General features: G+C 53.4%; 1 protein-coding gene across 5 annotated transcripts in view; it reads left to right on the top strand.

Annotated features, from left to right (window-relative positions):
* The window catches only part of AGPAT3 (1-acylglycerol-3-phosphate O-acyltransferase 3), a 113,046-nt gene that overhangs the window by 52,067 nt on the left and 39,509 nt on the right, over positions 1-21,470 (top strand). For 4 of the 5 annotated variants that reach the window (XM_089910131.1, XM_022597128.2, XM_089910129.1 and 1 more), the window contains exon 3: positions 18,127-18,353. In XM_089910131.1, the coding sequence (XP_089766257.1) occupies positions 18,176-18,353 (178 nt within the window). In that variant the 5' untranslated portion in view covers positions 18,127-18,175. Of the gene's footprint in view, positions 1-17,602; positions 17,665-18,126; positions 18,354-21,470 lie in introns of those variants that run through there. The other variant, XM_022597129.3, reaches the window with a different exon arrangement.

Below are 21,470 nucleotides of genomic sequence, written 5' to 3'. Positions count from 1 at the left end.
AGATAAACACATGAGTGTGGGGAGGAGTTAGCCCTAATTCCTAATTAGACTTCTGTCCCTTGTTAAATGGGTTTCTGGCCTCTTTTGAGGGTGAGTAGCAGCCGTTGTTGGCCAGGAGTGGCCCCCATAGGAGGGGTGACCCCCATAGGAGGAGTGACCAGTAACGTTACCACAGACTCTGAGACACTCCTGAGGGTGAAGGACCACGGCACAGGTGTGCAGTACCACTGCCCACAGGTAGCCTCCGCGGGGGGCCGGCTCCGGGCCCCTGGGGTGGGTGGCGGGTGTGTCTGTTGCCCCGTCTTCATGTCATGGTGAGTCCAGGCAGGGAGGGGGCAGTCTGTGCACTTCTGCTGGGCGTGGGGCAGGGGAGGGGCGGCTGGTTTCTAGTCTGGTCCGTCCTCCCACATTCCCTCCACCGACACTCGTCCCAGCCACTCAGTGGTCGCTTGATCCACAAACAGGTAGAGACCCAGTTCAAGGAACATTCTTGAAGCAGCCATGATCCGACCAGAGAGTCTGGCAGCCCCTGTCGGGTCCCCGAGGCTGAGAACTGAGAGAGGGTGTCAAGGTTGTCATTCTCTGGGTCTACAGAACTGTCCTCCCCAGCCAGTGCTGGACTCCAGCGCTGCCTTTTCCGTGGCCATTGTCCCCAGTGACCCCGCACCCTGCTCCGGGCGGGCACTGGCTCAGCGCTGGCGGAAGGCCTCCTGCAGAGGGGCGACTAGGGGCTCGCAGCTCACTGCACAGATGCAGCCCAGCTCCTGGTCGGAGGGTGTGGGGAGGAGCGTCCTGCTCCGCGAGAGGCCGGCGCACCTTCGTGGACGCACCTTTGTGGACGTGCGCACACTTCAAGGACAGGGTGGCGGCCTCCGTGCTGCAGATCATGTAAATCTCGGCTCCCCCTACTGGGAGCAGCACGGGAAGTCCAGCGGGAGGGGCCTTCCCCTGGCGGGCACCGGGTGGCTATAGTCACAGCTGCCCGGGACGTCCCAGCACCCAGGACAGAGGCCTCACCTCCTCTGGTTCTCTCCGTGGGCAGGGACTCTGGCCAGAGCGGGCTCCATCTGCTGCTGGGTGTGAACCCGTCACTCACAGGGGCGCTGGACGCGGCCAGCATGGTCTGGGGGAGAAGTCGCCCTGCTCCATGAAGGGGGCCCCTTTTGAGGCTTTATGTGGGGGAGTCTGGTCTGGCAGCCCTGCGGGGTCACAGAAGGTGCCACGCGGACCCTCTGACCGGGGAGTGAGGTGGGGGAGAGTCGCCTCATCTGGGCTCCGGGGCCAGGATGGAGCCCTGCTTTTCTCAGGAAGCCTGGCTAAGTTTGATAAGTTTCCCTCCCTGTTGAAGTGTGTTTATCGCTCCGGGGTTTTGGGGTGTTTGCGGGGGGGAGAAAAAAAAAAACCTAGCGCTGAAAACCTTGTTTGAAATTATAATGGTAGCTGTTTTTCATGTTAGTTATTTATAACCATGTCCAATAATCAGATTTCAACCACGCCCTTCGAAATGAAATGTGTAGAGAATAATTAAAACCTCATTAATGTAGAGCGAGGAGGGAAAGTGAGTCTGAATTAGTGAAACTGGCGAACAAGAGACACTAAGAGCTTCACTGAGCTCACAGTTTGGGAAGTAACTGGTCAGCCCATCTCTTCGCTGCCGACCGTCTCAAGAGTGTGTATCTGTTATCTTCAGCATGGAGTGGGGCACCCAGGATTCCCCAAACTAATGTGGCAACAAGACCCTCTTGTGCAAGCCGTTTCTTGGGGTTAGCAGCTGAATTATGCGGTCTTACAGACGCTCAAAATGATTCAGATATCTATAATTTGTAGGGAAAATAGCACCTTTGTTTGCTGACCTGGGAACTTGAATGCCCTTTAAAACTTGGCTTACAAAGGCTGTTTCAGACCTCAGCTGTTTATAAAGAAAGGAGGAAGGGAGGCTTCTTAACCCTTAGAGCCAGCCTGTGCCACTGCGCGTAAAGGCTGCCTCATCGCCATCTTCAAACAGATACAGAAATTCAAAAGGATCATGCCACCTGCTGAGGCCACAGGCACAGGACAAGAATGCAGTCCTAAGGCCCAGTGTCAACACACTCCTCCTTCTTGGTGGAGAAAACCGTGGCGGGCGGGCGGGACCCTGGGCACTGAGGGTGGACGCTGACGCGTTGACAGAATTCATCTTCAGAGTCGCCACTGAGAATGAGTCCTTGGCTCGTCCCACAGAGTTTGCATGTGCCTCTCTCTCCTGACTTAAGCTTTATCCAGCTCCCCGACAGATCTTTGCTGAGTATCCACCGTGCCCCAGGCACTGTTCTAGATTTTTGGTGATCAGTGTGTAAGATGGACCAAACCCCCATCGTCATCAGCGGTACCTGTCCACTCCTCACGCTGAGTGACTTAGTCAACTTACGTGCCTCCCACCTTCTCTCCAATGCTGCCACTAAGTTTTGTTACTTGTACTATTGTTTTTAGTTATTTTACTGTTCCCTTAAAACTGTAATGTACTCAAATTTCCACTTTTTGTTGGATCAACTTAGACAACAATCTCTAGACCCCCATTATGTAAAATAATTGGGGTTTATGATGTTCATATTCTGTTGTGTAATTATAATTAAATTCTCCATGCTTCTTTCGTAGGTTGATTGTAGATATTAAAAGTCCAGAAACAGCACATTCACAATAAAATTCTTAAAAATTTGTTGCTGCAGACGCTAAAAAGGAAGAACTAGAAATCTAAGTGCTTAAGTCTTTGCTGCTTGAAGGAGGAAGTTTTAAGCACTTCGTTAAACCCCCCTGTTAATTTGATTTACATTTGGGTCACAGTTTCTTTGCATAGCATTTTTATTACTTGAAAAATCTTAATTGGTTTGTTTTTTTATTTTTATTATTATTATTTATTTATTTATTTGCGGTACGCGGGCCTCTCACTGTTGTGGCCTCTCCCGTTGCGGAGCACAGGCTCCAGATGCACAGGCTCAGCGGCCGTGGCTCACGGGCCCAGCCGCTCCACGGCATGTGGTATCTTCCCAGACCAGGGCACGAACCCGTGTCCCCTGCATCGGCAGGCGGACTCTGAACCACTGTGCCACCAGGGAAGCCCATGTTTTTTTATTTTTGAGAAAAGAAACATATTCCTTCTTCAATACCAAAAACTTCCAGCTCCCTAGTTATATTCTTTGTTGAACAAATTCTATTTTCTTCTTGAAAGATTTCCTGTTTTAATTTGGGCCAGTTTCTTTCCAGGCCATCTATAAAGTTGTTATCCTGGCATTTCTTTTCATTGCAGAACTGCCTGTTTCTTCTTCTTAAATTCCATGTCTTCCTCTTCATTAGATTCCTTCTTGTTTTGCTGGGCTACATCCTCAAATAATCTTTTCACAAAGGACGAGTGGAAGTTAAATTTTCTGAAACCTCGCCTATCTTGAGGTTACCATAATTTTTGTCTTCTTCTTTGTGTGGGTCAGCGTCCTGATAGAAAACAAATGTGTGAAGGGAGGCTTAGTAAAGGGGCTGTTTACAAGGGTGTAGGCAGAGATTAAGAAAGCAAGAAGAAGGTAAAAAAGAACTTGAGTTAACACGTTCTTGTAGATAGTATGACTTATTTCAGCACACTTTTTGTGGGGAAGGAGAGTCCAGGGGAAAGTAGGAGGAGAATCATGGAATTAAATTTTACTGTTCTTGGTCCCAGGGTCCAAATTCTGTGAAATTTGTAAAGTGACCACATTTTGGATTGTTCACGCATCAAATCGTCGAGGAAAAACCTGCTGTGTTCCACTGCTATTGACCTAAATAAAGGTTTCAACCTGAAAGCACTTAGGAAGCGGACGCTGCTGGTAGTGAGATAACCATTTCGATACATTTAATATGACAATAAAGCATTTGTACTACGAATGTATTATTATTTCCTGGTTCAGTCAATAGACCCATCACTGCTATGTATGTTACAATTTAGAAAAATCCATAGAATGGGAGTGAGTGAGCTGTGCAGGAGAGAAGAAAGAGCCTCTCAGAGAGGGCGATCGTTCCCGGTGCTTCTTCCAAAGGGAACTGGACAGAGCGCGTGGCCGTTCTTGCAGGGGCAGGGGCCGGGGCGGGGCGCGCTCCAGCCGTGTTGGGACCTTCCGTCAGCAGCGCCAAATGTAGAGGACTTGGAGTTTCTATGCTGACTGGAAGGGATTAAAAACTTCTCAAGCAATTTAACACTTTAAACGTTGCAAAATCATTGCCACCATAACGGGGTATCATTTAGTAGATGAAATTAATCCTAGTGAATCTTTGCCATTTCACGAATTTAGTTTTCTTTTCTTCCACTCAGTGCATTATTCTATCTTGATACTCGGTCTTTCTGTCAAGTAGAGCATCGCATCCTGAACTTAGGTGGTGGTCTGTACCACTCTCTCTTAGGATGCAGAAACAATGACTGCCCACAGCAGGTGCTTCGTGAGTATTTACGGATGAAGGAGAAAAGCCCAGCGCTAGGAAGAGCTAGACAGGTCGTCACCTGTCTTCCTGCTCAGGCTTCAGTATTAACTCTCTGTCACAGCTGGGCACATCTGTAAAGGTCACCAGATTCCCTGGTATCTCTTTCCATGGCTATATTAACATTAAACTCAGAAAATGTTTTATCTATTGTGCCTTCTAAATATTAACAAATTTTGTTACAACTCATGTCTTTGGAAGTAGATGTGTTACCTTACATAATGGGGCTATCAGTGGGAGGTGTGTGGCTGGTACGTTCACCTACAGGATTCGTCATCAATTCCCGTGCTGTTTCTATCGAGTGCTGGGTGCTGGGCGAGATCGGGGCGGAACGGCAGCCAGCCTGCTTGCTGCAGGTTTGCCCCGACTTTTAGGGAAGGACACTGTGGGACTAGGTCTGCCCTAGAGGCAGCCGTCGTCCCTCAGCTGCTGACCTGTCCTCCCCGAGCAGGGTCATCTGAAAGTGATCACAGCAGGAGGTTGGTTCCCCCCCAAAAAGAGCAAAAAGCAAGGCCTGTTCCTCAGATACAGCCGTGCTCTTTCTAGGGTGCCCTGCAGGCCTCTGATTGCGTCGCGTCCAGTGGTCTCGTCCAGTGGTCTCAGGTCTCCTCCCCCACCCCACCCCCGGATGCGCCCACGTTGCCCGCGACCCAGCCGTCCTCAGATGCTGCTGTCGGTCTTGCCTGCTATGGAGAGGCATCCTTAGGGTAAACTTGAGAACAAAGGGCTTTGGTGTAAACTTTTGGGGATTGGGGGAAAAGCAGAAGAAAGACAAAGCCTGAGAAAGGGATAAATTCATGTTCAAGGAAATGAAGTGAGGAAGAATTTAGGATTTACCTGTCTGTTTATAGATCACCTCTTACCTTCACAAAAGGGTGTGAGGGAGCCAGTGGAACTGCCCATAAAATCTCATCAGACTCCACTAGCGTTTCCCAGTTGTACTGGAAAAACTGATTTCAGGGTGAGAAGCTCCGTTGTGGGGATGCAGCAAGGAGGGGGCGGCCATCGGTTCCTGGCACCTGCCCCCCAGGCACAGGAGAGGTCTCCCCAGCGTCCAGCGCCCCCTGCCCCGCCTGGCATTTGTAACCTGAGCGTCCAGGTGGGGCAAAGTGGGGATGGAGCAGCTCTGGGGGCAGGAGTGGGCTGCTGCCCTGTGGCCTTGAAGGCTGCTTGTCCAGCCCCACCACAGAGGTTTTCCACTTTCCAGTCTGGCTACTGGTAGGAAAGGGAGGGGGAACTCAGGGCTTGTCTCCCAGGATCCCAGGGTCCCGGGGTCCCGGGGTCCCGGGGCGACGCCTCTGCTCTGCGTCAGGCCGTGTGCAGCAAGTGGGTGCGCGGCGTTCGTGACAGTCTTCGTTTCACTTTCTACCTAATATCTGATTAACGCTCTCGGAAACCATCCTCTACTTCACACCGTGCGTGTCTGAGGTGCTCTGAGGTTGTGCTCCGGCCAGAAGCTCAAATGAGAGGCAGGCTGCTGAGTGACAGGAGACCCTCGTTCTCCGGCTTGGGGTGAGTCTGACCTCTTCCGAACGCCTCTGGGTCGGGGCTGCTCTGGGACCCGTGAAGCGGGCTGTTCCTCCCCTCTGGACAGAGACCGAGGTGGACATTTGAAACCCGTCGTGTTTACTCCATTTTGAATCCTACTTTTTTTTGTTTTTTTTTTTAATTTTATTTTGTTTATTTTTTATATAGCAGGTTCTTATTAGTTATCTATTTTATACATATTAGTGTATATATGTCAATCCCAATGTCCCAATCCTACCTTTCTAAAACTCTTTATCTTTTTAAGTGTGTGAAACATGATGCCTCTTTAATGGCAAATGTGACAACATTTTTTATCTTTGTAAGTGGCCTTGTTCATCCTTTGAGATTTGTGTTCTGCTTACTTAAAAAGCACTGTCAATTACCTATAGACTCTAGAGTTTGTGTAGGAGAAGCTTTTCCCAGACTCTCTCAGGCATGCTGGTTGGGAGTCATGGAGAAGAAGCCTGCGGGAGGGGAGACTCCCTCCGCACTGGCAGCTCTGGGACCCCTCACGCCCTCCCCAGCTGCGTGGCCTCCTTTGACCAGCTCCTCCTGGGTCTGTCCCCGGGAACCCCGGGGCTCAGTTCCGCCCCCTGCAGGTGCCCACCTCACCCCACATTTTTTGTTAATTGCTTGTCCTGTGACCTCACATCTCTGATGGGGTCAAGAAAAGTCATGAACTTGCAGTTTGTCTGGCTTTATCTTGTTGCAGGCTGGGAGTGACAAGCCCTCTGCATTCCTAAGGGAACACCAGGACTCGATGTAACTTTTTTTTTTTTTTTTTTTTGCGGTACGCGGGCCTCTCACTGTTGTGGCCTCTCCCGTTGCGGAGCACAGGCTCCGGACGCGCAGGCTCAGCGGCCATGGCTCACGGGCCCAGCCGCTCCGCGGCATGTGGGATCCTCCCGGACCAAGGCACGAACCCGTGTCCCCTGCATCGGCAGACGGACTCTCAACCACTGCGCCACCAGGGAAGCCCTCGATGTAACTTTTTAAATTGTGAAATATATTGTACATGTAGAAAAGTGCATTAACAACCAATTTACTGAATAATTATAAAGCAAACTCCCATCTGTTTCTCTAAGAGTAAAACGTCTTTATTATAAAGGGCAGATCATTGTCACAAAGTTACATCCGAGGCAAGTTAGCTGTGCCTGTTTTATGTGTGCACGTGCACACGTGTGCGTACAGGCCAGGCAGCCACCTTGGTGTGAGGGGTGCCCGCTGTGTCCTCAGGCCTAGAGGCTTGTCACAGGCCTACTGTGCAGTCATCAGGCCTGGGAGCTCTTCACGTCCCTCCCACCCTGCACCGCAAACCTCACCACTGCTCGGGCCAGTAAAACCATCAGAACAACCTCAGAAAGACGGAGGATTCTGGAGCTCTGGTAGGTGGGGTAGGTGGGGCCCGGAGGTCCCTCTCATGCCTTCTCACCTCACCGTGGCCCGTGGCCGTCTGTCCCTGAGCTTCTGCCCCAGCCCCCCTCCTCACCCAGCCGCCCCTCTCTTCTTGCCTGGGGCACCGTTTCCACAGTGGAAAGCCCCCTAGGGACATGACAGCACTTCCCCACCCTTGTCCTCAGTCTGTAGTTCCCAGGCCCTTCTCCTAGCCTGGCGGGGAGCTTCGGCCTCCTTTGGAGGGGGCCCGGGGGCCTGGGGACCCTTTGATCCATCAGGCTCCTCCAGCAGCCCGCGGTCAGGACAGTGCTGGCTGCGCGTGGCCCCCGCCCTTCAGCCTGGGCAGCCAGTTATCTGTCCGGCCTTCGCTAGCTGCAGCAATGCCCCAGGTGTCTCCGATGGGACCCGGAAATATGGGCGGTTTCCTTTGTCCTGAGTCGGGAGCCCTCCCCCGCCAGCCTGCACAGCCCCTCTGCAGCCAACGGCACTGGCCTGTCCGGAGTTTGACAGGGTTTTCAGAGTCTTAGATGAGACTGTCAGGTAACGTGCTACATTGGCTCTCCTGTAACGTTGGTCTTTCAGGAAACTGGTCGTTGAGGCAGCTCGTAATGACACGTGAAAGGCAAGAGCTTCAGGAGTCACACTGCTGGTGTCGCACGTGAACGCGGTAAACACGCGGCATCCCTTTAGCCAGCTTTGCCGGAGCATCGTGTGTTATGTGCGAGACCTGCGTGCGTGACAGTGCCAGCAACGGTGAGGGTGCGCGGGCGGGGGTCTGGGCCGCAGGTAACAGAAGTGGTGGTTGAAATACCCGAGACTCGTGCCCCCTCTGCCTCTTGCTGTGGCAGCTGCCGGCTGCTCGCCAAGGCCGCCGCCCACAGCGTGGGTCCTTTCTCCCCTTGCTTGTCCCTTCGTGCTCCTGACGTGGCTACCATGGATGCCCCTTACTCACTCAAGGAGGGCCAGGAGCAGAGGGGCAGCATGGTGGGCGGGGCCTGTCTCTGGTCCAGGAAAGCAGACGCCTTCCTGGGAGCCCCTGAAGGCCCCACTGCCTGGAACTGGGCCATCCCTGGGGCAGCCGCTCCAACTGGGGACAGGGTTACCTTTATGGCTTAGATCTGGGGCTGGGGGTCGCCTCCCAGGGCCCAAGGATGAGCGCTGCTGCCATGGCCGAGCTCTCTCATGAGGGGCGGTTGTCACGGAGGCCTGGAGGGGCCGTTTGGTACATCCTTTCATGATACCTTCCTTACCCCTTGGTTGAGAGATACGGAATGCCAAAAGAGTTTCATGAACCCAGTGATGGTTTTAAGTTAATTGTATCCTATTTTTTTTTAAGATTTTTTTTTGATGTGGACCATTTTTAACATCTTTATTGAATTTGTTACAATATTGCTTCTGTTTTATGTTTTGTTTTGTTTTGCTTTTTTTTGGCCGCACGGCATGTGGGATCTTAGCTCGACCAAACCCGCACCCGCTGCGTTGGAAGGTGCAGTCTTAACCGCTGGACTGCCAGGGAAGTCCCAACTGTATCCTATTTATTGCGCATACAGTAGAAATACAAGCCTGCCTAAAGGCAAGTGCGAAGGAAAGCCAGGCATGTGGGACGTGTCCTGTGCCGTCTGCTCAGCCTGCAGCAACGCTCAGGCCACACGGCTTCCAAGTCTCCCACCAGCGGCTGCAGGCTTACCGCTCTAGGTGCCCAGGGACTCCAGGAGGCGAGGTCCACACTCTTAATAGCAGAGGCTTCGTTGTATGTGATCGTATCTTGCAGGCTGTTCCCTGGTTCTTTTTCATGGTTGTCTTGGTTTTCTTTCCTGTTTGTTTCTCCATGTGGACTGCAGAATCAGCATTTCTAGCTCCAGGGCTGAGGGATGGGGGACCTGTTGGTATTTTAATTAGGATTCAGTTACATTTATAAATGAACTTAGAAAGAATGGCTTGTGTAGTATTTATGTATTGCTATCTGAAAAACTACCTCAAAAGGTTGTGATTGAAAACAACCACTGTTTTCTTAGCTCACAGCTGTGGGTCAGCACTTTGGGCTGGGCTCAGCAGGGTGGCTTTCTGCTCGTCTCACCTGGGGTCATTTGCAAGGCTGCGGTCAGCTGGCAGCCTGCCTGGGGCCGTGGGTCCATTTCTGCTCCATGTGGGCCCACCTTCCAGCTGGCTGGCCCGAGTTTCCTCCTCTGGCGCCTGGAGGGTGCGCTGGAAGCTGCAAGGGCTCTGAAGGCCCAGGCTCGGGAGTCAGTCGTGTGATGCAAGGCCCGCCCCAGTCTGTTTAGGGCTGAGCCCTGTCGCCAGCCTGCGTTCCGGGGCTGGGAAGCCGACCCCACATCTCGATGGGGAGAACAGTGCTGCTTTACCAGGGCGTGAGTGCAGGGGGCAGTGTCGCCCCCTGCCGCACAGTGTTTTCCCATTTGTTTAGTTCTGCTTTTGTCTCTTTCTGGATATTCCAAGGTTTACCCATATAAACCTGTTTATTCCTTCTGAAGTTCGTGATTAGGTATTTTGTCTTTTTTATTGCAAATGTACACAGGGTCTTCTCCACTGTGTCTTCTGTTTTTGTGTGTTCACGTGGAGGTGTGCCCACTGGGCCACACTCCCTGGTGGCCTGGACATACAGCGGGGCTCTGTGTCCTCATCGCTCTGGTCACCAAGGGCTTGGATTGTGAGTTTGCACCCCTCTTGCTTTAGAGGAAATCCCTAGTCCTGGACTTCCAATTTTACCCCTTTCTACCTGCTAGAGAGGAACAATGGAGCAACGCAGGAAGCCATGCATTGAAGATGGCAGGGCTCCTGGCAGCCTGGGCCGCAGATGACCACGGTGGGCGGAGCTGCCAGGCTGCCTCTTCAGTGCATGGCTTCCTAGGTTGCTCCATTGTCCCAAATAACCATCTGGGGCCAGCGACCTGGGTCTGTTAAGTCAGAAAGAAATAAACTTCCCTGTTGTCTTAGTGCCTCCTGATTGCTTCAGGTAGAACTAGTTGTTGAACATGTTGACTTCTGACGTTGTATTCGTTTCGTCCCTTTCAACGTTACTGTCGGCCCTTACTGTTCGCAGGGGCACTTTGGTCGCGGTGGGCTCTTTGGGGTCTACACGGCACGGACCCACCAGCTGCGAGCAGGGGTGATTTTACTCCTCCTTTTCAGTCTTCAGGCTCGTGAGGTTGGACCAGCAACGCATGATTATTAGCCAAGAAATGTCATATTTTTCAGCCTTATTGAAAGACAAGGTGGTCCCTGTAAGTGAATTTACCCAAGAACTGAAACCAACCCCTTTAAACCTCAAAAACAGGATTGTGTTGGTCTAATCTAAAACTTTTGTTAGACTCATGAAAATCCTTCTCTGCCCCTCGGCCGCCATCAGTACTGTGGTGAGTGGCGCAGCCCCCCTTGCGCGGGGGCGCGGTCAGGGTGGACAACAATTGCTGCATTATGTTCTCATTCGTGATGCCATCGTGGGGCCGCTGGGCCTGCGAGCTGCCCCAGCCCCGGATGCCCTCCAGGTGGTGCTGTCTCCGGTCGCGGGCTTGCCTCTGCCCTCGTGCTGCCGTCAGCGGGATGCCTGCCTCCAGCGCCTGCCGCCCCCTCTTTTCTCATCTGGCACTTCGGCTTGGCCGTGGGCCAGGAGACCACCCAGTCCCACATGTCCCAGCTGTGTTGACAGCAAGAGTGAGGAGGAGCCCATCTAGGAGCTAAGGAGTCCCTGTGGGTGACGTGTCTGCGTCCCTGATACCCGGACTGGCTGCCCAGAAAGCGGTGGGGGTTTATTCCCATTCTTGGCTATGTTCTGAACAGTAGACGTTGCCACCTAAATTATCTTAAGATACTTTAAAAATATTAGAGATAATGTTCTCTCTCTACTGTCCCTTGTTTCCAACAGTCAGTCTTGTTCATAGACTTTTTCTCTGGTGTTTCCTGACTCGGAAACAACAGAACTATTCACACGCAAAACAAAAACCTAGGGCTTGCCCCCAGTTTGCCCCCCATGCAGCCAGCCAGCGTGGCCTTTCTGTTCTGCTGCCTCATAGCAGACCATGTCTGCTCTGCTTACTGCACACATAGGCACTCAAATATGGGACAGATGGATGGGTGGGCGGATGGATGGATAGGTGGATGGATGGGTGGGTGGGTGGGTAGATGGGTGGATCGATGGGTGGATGGATGGGTAGATGGGTGGATGGATGGGTGGGTGGGGGGAAGGATGGATGGGTGGACGGATGGATGGGATGGGTGGACGGGTGGGTGGATAGATAGGTGGATGGTTGGATGGATGGATGGTGGGTGGGTGGATGGATGGGTAGGTGGGTGGAAGGATGGATGGGTGGATGGATGGATAGAAAGGTGGATGGATGGGTGGACGTATGGATGGGATGGGTGGACGGGTGGATGGATAGATAGGTGGATGGATGGATGGGTAGGTGGGTGGGTGGATGAATGGGTGGATGGGTGGATGGAACAAAGGAAGGAAGAAGGGAAGGTAACAGCCTTGGTTCTCCTTCATTATGGACTTTGAATTTGGATCACATATAACTAAACCGTTCTTTTAATCCTATAATCCAGACTTCCTATCTAGAACATCAAAAACGAGGCACTTTTGGTAGGTTTAATGTCTTCTCCCTTCACCAGCCACTGTGCTCAAGGTCAGACCTGCTCTGGAGAGACTGCCTGGATGGGGCAGGGTGAGGCTCCCGGGCTCTGACCTCAGCTCCGAGAGGTAGTTGGCCCAGAGTGGTTATCAGTGGTGATGCCTTCTCCCTGGATCTCAGGAGCAGGGCAGCAGGTCAGCTGAAGTGGCGTCCCCCAGAGCTGGCCAGCTTCTGCCCAGTGGAGAGCCACAGCACTGGATGTTTCAGGCTGGGGTGCAGTTTCAGGCTATCAGGCGCTGTTCCCCCAGCTGTAAGATTAGACCCCGCGTTGGCAGAGGCTGGAGGGACTGACGTGGGCCCTGTGTGTAAATGGGAGAGCGGTCTTCCACGTGCAGAGAGAGCCATTCACCTTCCCGGAGTGCAAGGAAGCACTCTGATGGGCCCTCGACTACAACTTCTGTTTCTGTGGAAAGGCTTTGTTGGAAAGATGGGGGTTTGGGCAAAGATGGGGGTGTGCCTGGTAAGGAGATCTGAAGACCACACCATCTGCCGGGCTAATTCCTGAGGAAGAGGGACAGAGGGACCAGTGCCGGCCCTGTGGGCATCTGGGGCAGGCCCTGAGGCAGGTGCAGGGGACGTGAGCAGGGTGAGGCTGGGCCAGGGTCTGCGGCAGACCCCGGGCCTCCTGGGCAGCAGGACGTGGGAAGGGGCCTGTGCATGCCCAGAATTACGGGATCTGGGAACAAGGCCTGCATACTTCTAAGAGCTGTGTTCCTCTGTTCCGGGGCCCTGACACACACCGCAGGCTGCGGGCTTAAACAACAGACATCGATTCTCCGTGTCCTGGAGGCTGGAAGGCCGAGGCCAGGGTGTCGGAGGCTGTGAAGGAACAAGCTGCGTGTAGAGACCGCCTCCACCCATGTCCTCACACGGCCATCCCTGTGCACGTCTGTGTCCTAATCTCTTATAAGGCTGCCGGTCCAATTGGATTAGGGCGCACCCAGTGCCCCCGTTTAACTTGATTTCCTTTGTTGAGACCATATTTCCAAACACAGCCACAACATACCCTTGTGAGGGGACACAGTTCACTCATAACAAGAGGTGCCAAGGCCGGGGCTGGCAGTGGCGGCGGCAGAGCCCAGCAGCGGGCCGGGCCCTTGGCGGGATAGTGGGGAGGTGGTCCAGGCGCTCCTGGCTCCCAGGTCTCCCCTTCACCACCCTGAGCCCCGAGCAACGCGGCCACGGGAACTGGCTCAGAACTAGCAGCAAAAGCCCTGGAGGGACAGTGTCAGGTCCACGAGGGTCCTGCTTCTGGGGCAGGGGGAGGGGGCAGTGCTGGAGCTGGGAGGAGGGTCTGGTCTGGCTCCCGGCCCTTCCTGCCCCACCGGAGCTCTGGCAGCTCCCGAGAGGCCCCGGTCACTGTCTCTCAGAGGACGCGTGTCGTGTTGCAGCTCTGGGAGCTTTACTCACCTGCCCTGGAACTGTGGGCAGCACGGCTCTGCCGAGTGCCCGGCCCCTCCCCCTCCCCCGGCCGGCCTCTGTTCTGTGCCCCTTGTCCCCAAGTGGCAGCGCCACCCTCTGTCTCCCCTTTGGGGAGGGTGAGTGCACCTCGTCCCCTGCCACGAGAAGGTGGGGTCCCGGCAGCTTGTACGGGGCCACAGTACCCTTAGGACCGGGCTGTGCAGGTGCCAGGCTTCTGGAACGACCTAAACTCTTACCTGAGGACGGGACTTGGGCTCAGGTTTCCTGGCCAGCAACAGCATCTGAGTATTAATGAAAAGGGGCCAATGTCTTTTACTTTAAAATAAAACTTTATGGAACAATGGCGGTTACCTTGGGGGTGTCGGGGGATGGATGGATACCAATTATGCCTCATAATTTCTACCTTAGATGCGTTCTTTTATTCTAGGACGTATCACGTGTCTTCTAGAAGCTTACAGCAACGTCAGTGGAAGAGCTGCGTGTTGCTGCAGTTTTGAGGCATCTCATTTGTGTCGCGAGGTTAAGTGCATCACACAGGCAGGGGTAATGGGTCCCTACAGCACCCATTACAGGGCGGTGGTTATGGGTCAGAACAAGCTCTGCCCACTTGGCGCTCAGGATGTGAGAGTTAGGCGGGAGGGGGCCTTGATGGAAACTGGGGTCGGAGGCGGTTGGGGGTGGATATCAACTCAAACGTCTCCCATCAGATTGGGGGGTGAGCCCAGCAGGCTGAACTTTTGCCTTCAGACACCTAGGGGCACTGCCTTCCCCAAGCTGTGGCAGGAAGGGGACAAGGGGCAGTGCCCCTGGTGGGTGCAGCCAGGAGCCTCCAGCGTCATCCTGAGCGTGAATTAGTCTCAAGGAAGCAGAGTCAGACTGCGGGGTATCTACGGGACAGCTGTCCCAGGCTCTTCCAGTGGGAGTGGGAGCGTGAGTGTGGTATAGGTCAGAGGAGAACAGGGGCGTGCGATCAAACGCCACACCGGCCCTCGACCGGGGCCTGGATGAAAAGAAGTGACACAGGCCCTTTTGGGGAACACAGATGGGATATTTGGTGATATGCTCACGTCAGTGTTAAATTTCTCAGATGTGATCATGGCGTTACGGTCAACCAAATGCCCAGATTCTAAGGTGACATAGGCTGAACTGCTTAAGAGCGGATTTTCATCAAATATTCCAGGAGAAGTTTTTAAACTTAAATTTAGCCTATGCACAAGAAATGTCAAAATGAAATTTAAATATTCATACATATTTTTGTTACATAATGTTAGGTTAAGATGACTGGTAAAAGACTCAATCATAATAAATTGTATTACAGTGAGATCCTGTAGAGGACGTACAATGGAAATACAAATTTTTTTTTTTTTTTTTGCGGTACGCGGGCCTCTCACTGTTGTGGCCTCTCCCGTTGCGGAGCACAGGCTCCGGACGCGCAGGCTCAGCGGCCATGGCTCACGGGCCCAGCCGCTCCGCGGCATGTGGGATCTTCCCCGACCGGGGCACGAACCCATGTCCCCTGCATCGGCAGGCGGACTCTCAACCACTGCGCCACCAGGGAAGCCCTCAAATTGTGAATTTTAACCTTCTCCCAGGCTGGCAACATGCGGTCGGATGCTCCCTCTGATGCTGGGCAGTGGTGGCTGCAGCCCCGCCAGCCCCGCCATCACGAGGGTGAACAACCAGTACACTGACGACCATGCTGGACCCAGAGAGCCACTCTGTTTTTCGCTTTCACTACAGTATTCCATGAGTTACAGGAGACACTCACTTTACTATAAAATAGGCTTTGTGTCAGGTGATTTTGCCCAACTGTAGGATAATGTGAGTTTACACCGAGCACGTTTAAGGGGGGCGAGGCTCAGCTTTGATGTTTGGGAAGTTAGGTGTATTAAATATATTTCAACTTAAGATATTTTCAACTTACGATGGGTTTATTGGGATGTAATCCCGCTGTAAGTTAAGGAAGATCTGTATGTTTAAAAGTTCACAGTATGACAGAATTTATGCCCCTTGCATATTTAAACGTGGGTTTCAAAATGTAGGAATCAACTTAGAATTGTCTGATGATATATATATATATTTATTATTATTTTTTTTAATGTTTTCAGGGGCTGCACACGAGCCAGTGCTCCTGGGGGCTGCCGAGTTGATGCTTTCCTGCTTACCAGTCTGCAAGCCTTGGGGGAGAGCTGGGGAGGGTGTGGGCTGATTGGGGAGCAGGGTGGGTTCTGCGGGGGTGGGGGGGCTGGTCAGCCCTCCCCCACCGTCATTGAAGGTCCTCCAAGTTAGCACGTGTGACTGACGTGTTACCAAGACTGTCAGGCCCAGCTGGGTCAGAGGTGGTAGGCCGAGAGGCAGCGATGTCCAAGCAGATGGTGGGCACTGGGTGCTCTCGTGGCGGGGGCAGGTGGGAGGGGCCTGGCCTGCAGCTGCTGACGTGCCTTAGGACGGCCCACAGGGAGCAAGGACACCAGACCCACCTCTGGGCATTGGGGACAGACTGACAACCAGGGAGGACAGCCGACTGCAGCCAGGAACCCCGGCCAGGCTCACCTCCAAGCAGGGCTGAGGGGCCGTTCCAGATGGGGGTGCGGCTCTCTGGGGCCTCTGGGGACGGACTTCCTCGACCAGAGATTCAGGAGATGGACCGGGGACTGGTGCTTGTTAAACAGATTCCCGAGGGAAGGCCTGTGTCCGCACAGAGGTTGCACACCTGCTGCCGTCGGCAGGTGAACAGGTGAGCGGACAGACTGGAGACCGCCCTGCCATCTGAGGCTGGACTGCAGATCCCATGCGGGCCTCTTTATGTGAACCTCTAGCAAAGGAAGACTGATCCCGTGTCAGAAAGCGCAGAGGGGCTGCCAGGGACTGGGGGGGCGTGGACGGGGCGGGGGGGTGATGGAGCTGCTTTGTCTTGATCGGGCAGCGGTCTGACAGGTGCCCTCACACTGCACACGTGTGAGTGATGCCTCTGTGAAGCTGATTCTCCAGCAGGTCTGGCAGGGACCTGGGGAACCTGCTTTTAACAGCATCGCAGCTGATGGGCCGATCTTTGAGCTGGCTTTTGGGGACCCTGGTTATTGTGGCCCACACGTTTATTGTGCCTGACCCAGGATGGTGGGGTGGGGAACAGCCTGGTCTCCTGGGGCCGGGGGTGCAGGGAGCCTGCCGGGTGGCAGGTGCGGGTCCAGATGCCGGGCGGCAGCGTCAGGTCTGGTCAGAGCCGTTATCTCTGGTCCCAGAAGGCAGCTGGCCCCAGGCCTGGCCTGGCTGATGTGTGAGTCTGTGCATTACAGAGGGGTCCCCGCCCACGGGGGCACAGACGCGGGGCTCCCTGCTGGGATTGGAGTCCGGCCCTCCTGCTTTGCGCCGCGTGGCCCTGAACAAGTCAAAAAGCCTCTGCACTTCCTTTGCTCGCCTGTCACACAGGGGCAGTGACGGCGTCCCCCGGGGCAGTGACGGTGTCCCCCGGGACAGTGATGGCGTCCCCCGGGTTCGTGCGAGTTTAGGAGGCGGTGGCAGGAAGCGTGTGCAGCGCCGCACGTGCGTCCTCTCGGGGTCAGAGCTTTGGACACGAAGGCGGGGTCTGGGGCCTCTCGGGGGCTGTGGGCATCAGAAGGCCTGCCCGGGCCTGGGGGGCCGGCTCCCCTGGGGACTCCCACACCTGGCGCCAGGCCTCGGCTCCTTCCCTGTCCTCCCGGGCATCCTCCCCACGTGGCTGCTGGCTTATCCGCCACCCCCGCCCCTCACGCAGCCACTCGGGGGCCAAGGGCGGACGGAGGGCATCCTCTGGAGTCACGTGGCCTCATGTCTGGCACAGCAGCCAGGCCCTTGTGCCCCGGTGTGCCCAGCGTGGCCACCCTGGAGGCCTCTGGAGCCCACTCCACCCGCATCCCAGAGAGCGTGGGGCACGTCTCTGGAGGACCCAGCCGCGGTCGAGGCAAGCAGCCACCAGGCTGTGACGTGGCCGGCTCTGAAAGTGCCAGGGCTCCGTCACAGCCGTCTGCTTGCTTCTGTCCACACGAGATTCCAGGGCAGCTCGCGGAACAAGTACAGCCATGAAATGCGAGCCTCTGGCTTCATCTTTGAAACCAAGAAACCAGTGTTGAAGGGAAGCGGGAGAAGCTGGCTGAGTCCCGAGGGGTCACCGCTTCTGCGTTAGAGACCAAAACAAAAGCCTTTCAGCTAAAAAAGGGTACAGCAGCTTGGGAGTTAAAAGACAGTAGTTGAAATGTTTTTATAGAGATTGAGTGTGCAGTTTTGATCTTTTAAGTAAGATGCTAAAAAAAGAAAAGAAAAATTACCCATCATGCCTTTACCTAGAGATACTCACTATTAATATTTGTGTGCATTTCTTCTAGTCTTTTCTTTCTTCCTTTCTTTTATGCATGTGTGTATAAGTTGTGTGGTGTGTATGTAATGTGTGTGTGTGTGCATGTGTGTGCGTGTTGCGGGTGATGCCTGCGTGCACGGTGTGTCAGCTACCCCGTCCGCCCCGTACGTACGTCGCTCTCGGGAGGGAAGGGCATGAGGACCCCGTGGGGGGTAGCTGCAGATCTGGGCTCTGGCGTGAGCACTGTGGACCCCTCCTCCGCCCGCAGCCCCTCACCCCTGGGGTCCCTGGCGCCCCACCTGACCGCCGGCCCCGTCTTTGCAGGACGGCCGTTCTCAGTGAAGGGCCCTGCACTCGCTACTGAGCTGTGGCCATGGGCCTGCTTGCCTTCCTGAAGACCCAGTTCGTCGTGCACCTCCTCATCGGCTTCGTCTTCGTGGTGAGTGGGCTGATCATCAACTCCATCCAGCTCTGCACGCTAGTCCTCTGGCCCGTGAACAAGCAGCTGTACCGCCGGCTGAACTGCCGCCTTGCATACTCGCTCTGGAGCCGTGAGTACCACCCGCGTGTGCACGGCGGGGATCGGGGGGCCGCGGACAGTCAGGACGGCCGCCTTTCTGCTGGATGGTCCCAGACACACCAGTGCAGGGCCCCTGGGGTGAACGCCTGTGGTGGTGAGACGAGATGCAATGGGCTGGCTCTCGCTCCCCGGCAGGAACCGGGGGCTGCTCCTGGCCAGTAGCTGTAGCGGGGACGGGGTTTGGCCCGAGCTCTTCACCGGGCTGAACCACGTGACGGCCCAATCCCTGAGCCTCTGGACCCACAGAGGTGGCAGTTCCACGTGGCCTCACGCGGTGCTCTGGAGAGTTGGAAGCGAGCAATGATAAAGTCAGTTCACCGTGACCAAGCCCTAACAGCTGCCGCCAGTACGTGGCCAGTCTTGGGTCACCAGACCCCCAGTCACCCCCACACCGGAGCACAGTGAAGCTCCCCTCGGGCGGCCTGTCATCACCTGTAAATGTTGCGGTACCTCTCTGCAAAAGGCAAGGACTCCCACCCGTCTCTTAATGTATGTGTTTAGGCATGTACAGGGGTTACCGATACGCCCTTGTGATGTGTGTGCATTTGTACGAACAGAATCAGTCTTCACCCATCAGCTGGACAGAGACTTAGAAGCTGCTGACGGGGGGCGTGGGGGGCCGCTCGCCCTGCAGGTTGGGGTCACGGGGCACATCTTTGGACGGCAGTTTGCCGGTAGCGATGGACAACTTAAACGGTTCTATTTTTTGACCTAAATATTCCACCAAATAAGAATGTAACCTAGAAAGATGTCGGCAACAGCACATATGCCTGAAGATATTCTCACGTTACCACTTTTATAGTAACATAAGACTAATGTAAAACTGAGCAGCCTAAATGCCCATTAATGGAAGCTAACTGTGGAGTGTCCACTGGATGGAATCCCACACGGCCACTAAGAACAACAGGGAGAATCTCTCTGTCCTGATAGAGAGCCAAGTTCAAGATACATTTTTAAGTGAAAACGGAAGCGATAAAACAAAGCACAGAGGGTGCTCTGCATTTATTTATTTTTAAGACACGTGTGTGACATGTCTGCATTTGTGCGTGGCCACCCCTGCTTAGAGAAAGCTGAAGGGTGAACAGAAAACGTAACTACCCCGGGAGTGAAGGAAGGCGGGGACTCATGTTTATTTCATACTGTGTGCTGTGTACACTTCTTAGCATAAGAACACGTTTCTTTTACAATGAAGAGAAAATAATACACATGTTACTTCCTATGGGAAGTGGTGAGTCTGTGTGCCTGTCCCTGTGACCCCTCCCAGTGCAGGAGCAGGGAGACGGCAGCTAAGTGGCCGTAGGAGTGTCCACGCCCAGGTGTGTGCACCCCCCCCCAAAAGGTGCGGCAGCCCCGCCTGTGCTTCCAGCCATAACTAGTCTGAACTGCAATAAATAAATAGCATAAACTGAGATAGTTTCCTAAATAAAAGGCCACCTTTGTGTGTGTGTGAGAAGGAGAATTAGAAATCCTATCATATAGGACATACAGGTGAGGTATTTACGAGTATCACCCTCGTGGGAGGTGAGTACATACCTAAAGGGCAAATGCCAACTCGATGAAAATCATAGACTCCACCTCCAGCAGTGTTCTGAAGTTAAAACGCTACAAAACAGCCAAACTCTGGCGAATAAAAATTGTAATTATAATATTTTTTAAAAGTAAAAGCTTAGTGAATGAATGTTACAGCTTAAATTAGATACAGATTAGATACAGCTAATGAGAGAGTGAGTGAACTGGACATTACTATGAAGAAATCATCCTGATTGCAGTAGAAAGACAAGATGAAAAATATAAAACAGGAGTTAAAAGATGTAAGGGGAGAGTGAAAGTCTATGAAACAGGTCTTGGACTTCTGTACCCAAGGAAAGAATAAGCAGAAGCTCCATTGGAGGAAATGATGGCTGAGAATTTTCCCGAACGGATGAAAAACAAGATTCTGTAGCTCTAGGAAGCAAATGTATACGAAGCAGGGTACGTAAACAGAAATTCACACTTAGACCCATCACAGAGAAATCACAAACCACCAGAGACAAAAAGAAGATCTTAAAAACGCCCAGAAAAGAAAGCTAGAACACCTACAAAGATTGACAGACTCCCAGCTGACTCGGCAGAACGTATGTTATCAGAGCCAGAGGCAGTGGGCTGTCTCCAGCCTCGGCCTAGAGCTCTACCTCCAGCAAAGTGACCTTTCAGGACTGAGAATGAGATAAAACAGGCTGAGGGAAACAAAACGTGAGTATATCGTCACCTGAAATTTTTTTAAAGAGTATTCTTTAGTAAGAACAAAAGCCATCAGAGAAAGTAGGGTCTGAGTTACCAGAAAGACTGGTGGGCTGAGAAATTGGTAAGTAGGTAAATCTAAACAGTCATACAAAATAATAACGATGCCCCAACCCGCGTGGCTGAGAGCAGACAGGACCAGCGGCAGGCAGTCTGTCAGTCAGGAGTGGGGACAAAAGTTAGGACTCCATCATTCTTGTATTTGTCAGGAAGACAGCAGAGATCTTTCCTTAAGACTGTTAACTAAGTATAGGGTAGAAAACAGAAATCAAACATAGCTTCTAAACTATTTGAAAAAGATGGATTAAAACAGCAAAGACAAATTCATTTTTGAAGGCAAGAAAGTATAAAAAAGCATAAAAATAAGAAAACTTGAGGTAGAAGTTACACTTGAGGTGTAAAATCCTCCAATATTTGGAAGGAACACAGGTGCCCACTGAACCCACATGCCGTGAGAGTTTCCCCCAGGACCTGGTGAATTTGGGGGGCTTCTCCACTTGTCCATTTCTTAAATACACGAGCAGGAGTCCTTCCTGGATTTGAGCTGGTGAAACCTTTCCCCGATTCCGTGGGCACGTGGGGTGAGCGAGAGTCACACAAATGTGTCAACCAGCGGTCCCCAACCTTTTTGGCACCAGAGACCGGTTTCGTGGACGACAGTTTTTCCGCGGACGGAGGGCAGTAATGCAAGCAATGGGGTTTGCTAGCGGGCCAGCCGCTCACCTCCTGCTGTGTGGCCTGGTTCCTAACAGGCCGAGGACCGGTACCAGTTTGCGGCCCGGGGGTTGGGGACCCCTGGTGTAGACGA

The sequence above is a fragment of the Delphinapterus leucas genome, chromosome 4, assembly GCF_059928025.1.
Source record: "Delphinapterus leucas isolate spDelLeu-1000000601 "Yukka" chromosome 4, BTC_Dleu_Yukka2, whole genome shotgun sequence".
Classification (NCBI taxonomy): domain Eukaryota; kingdom Metazoa; phylum Chordata; class Mammalia; order Artiodactyla; family Monodontidae; genus Delphinapterus; species Delphinapterus leucas.
The sequence above is the reverse complement of the archived record's forward strand: the minus strand, read 5'-3'. Positions and strand labels throughout refer to the sequence as shown.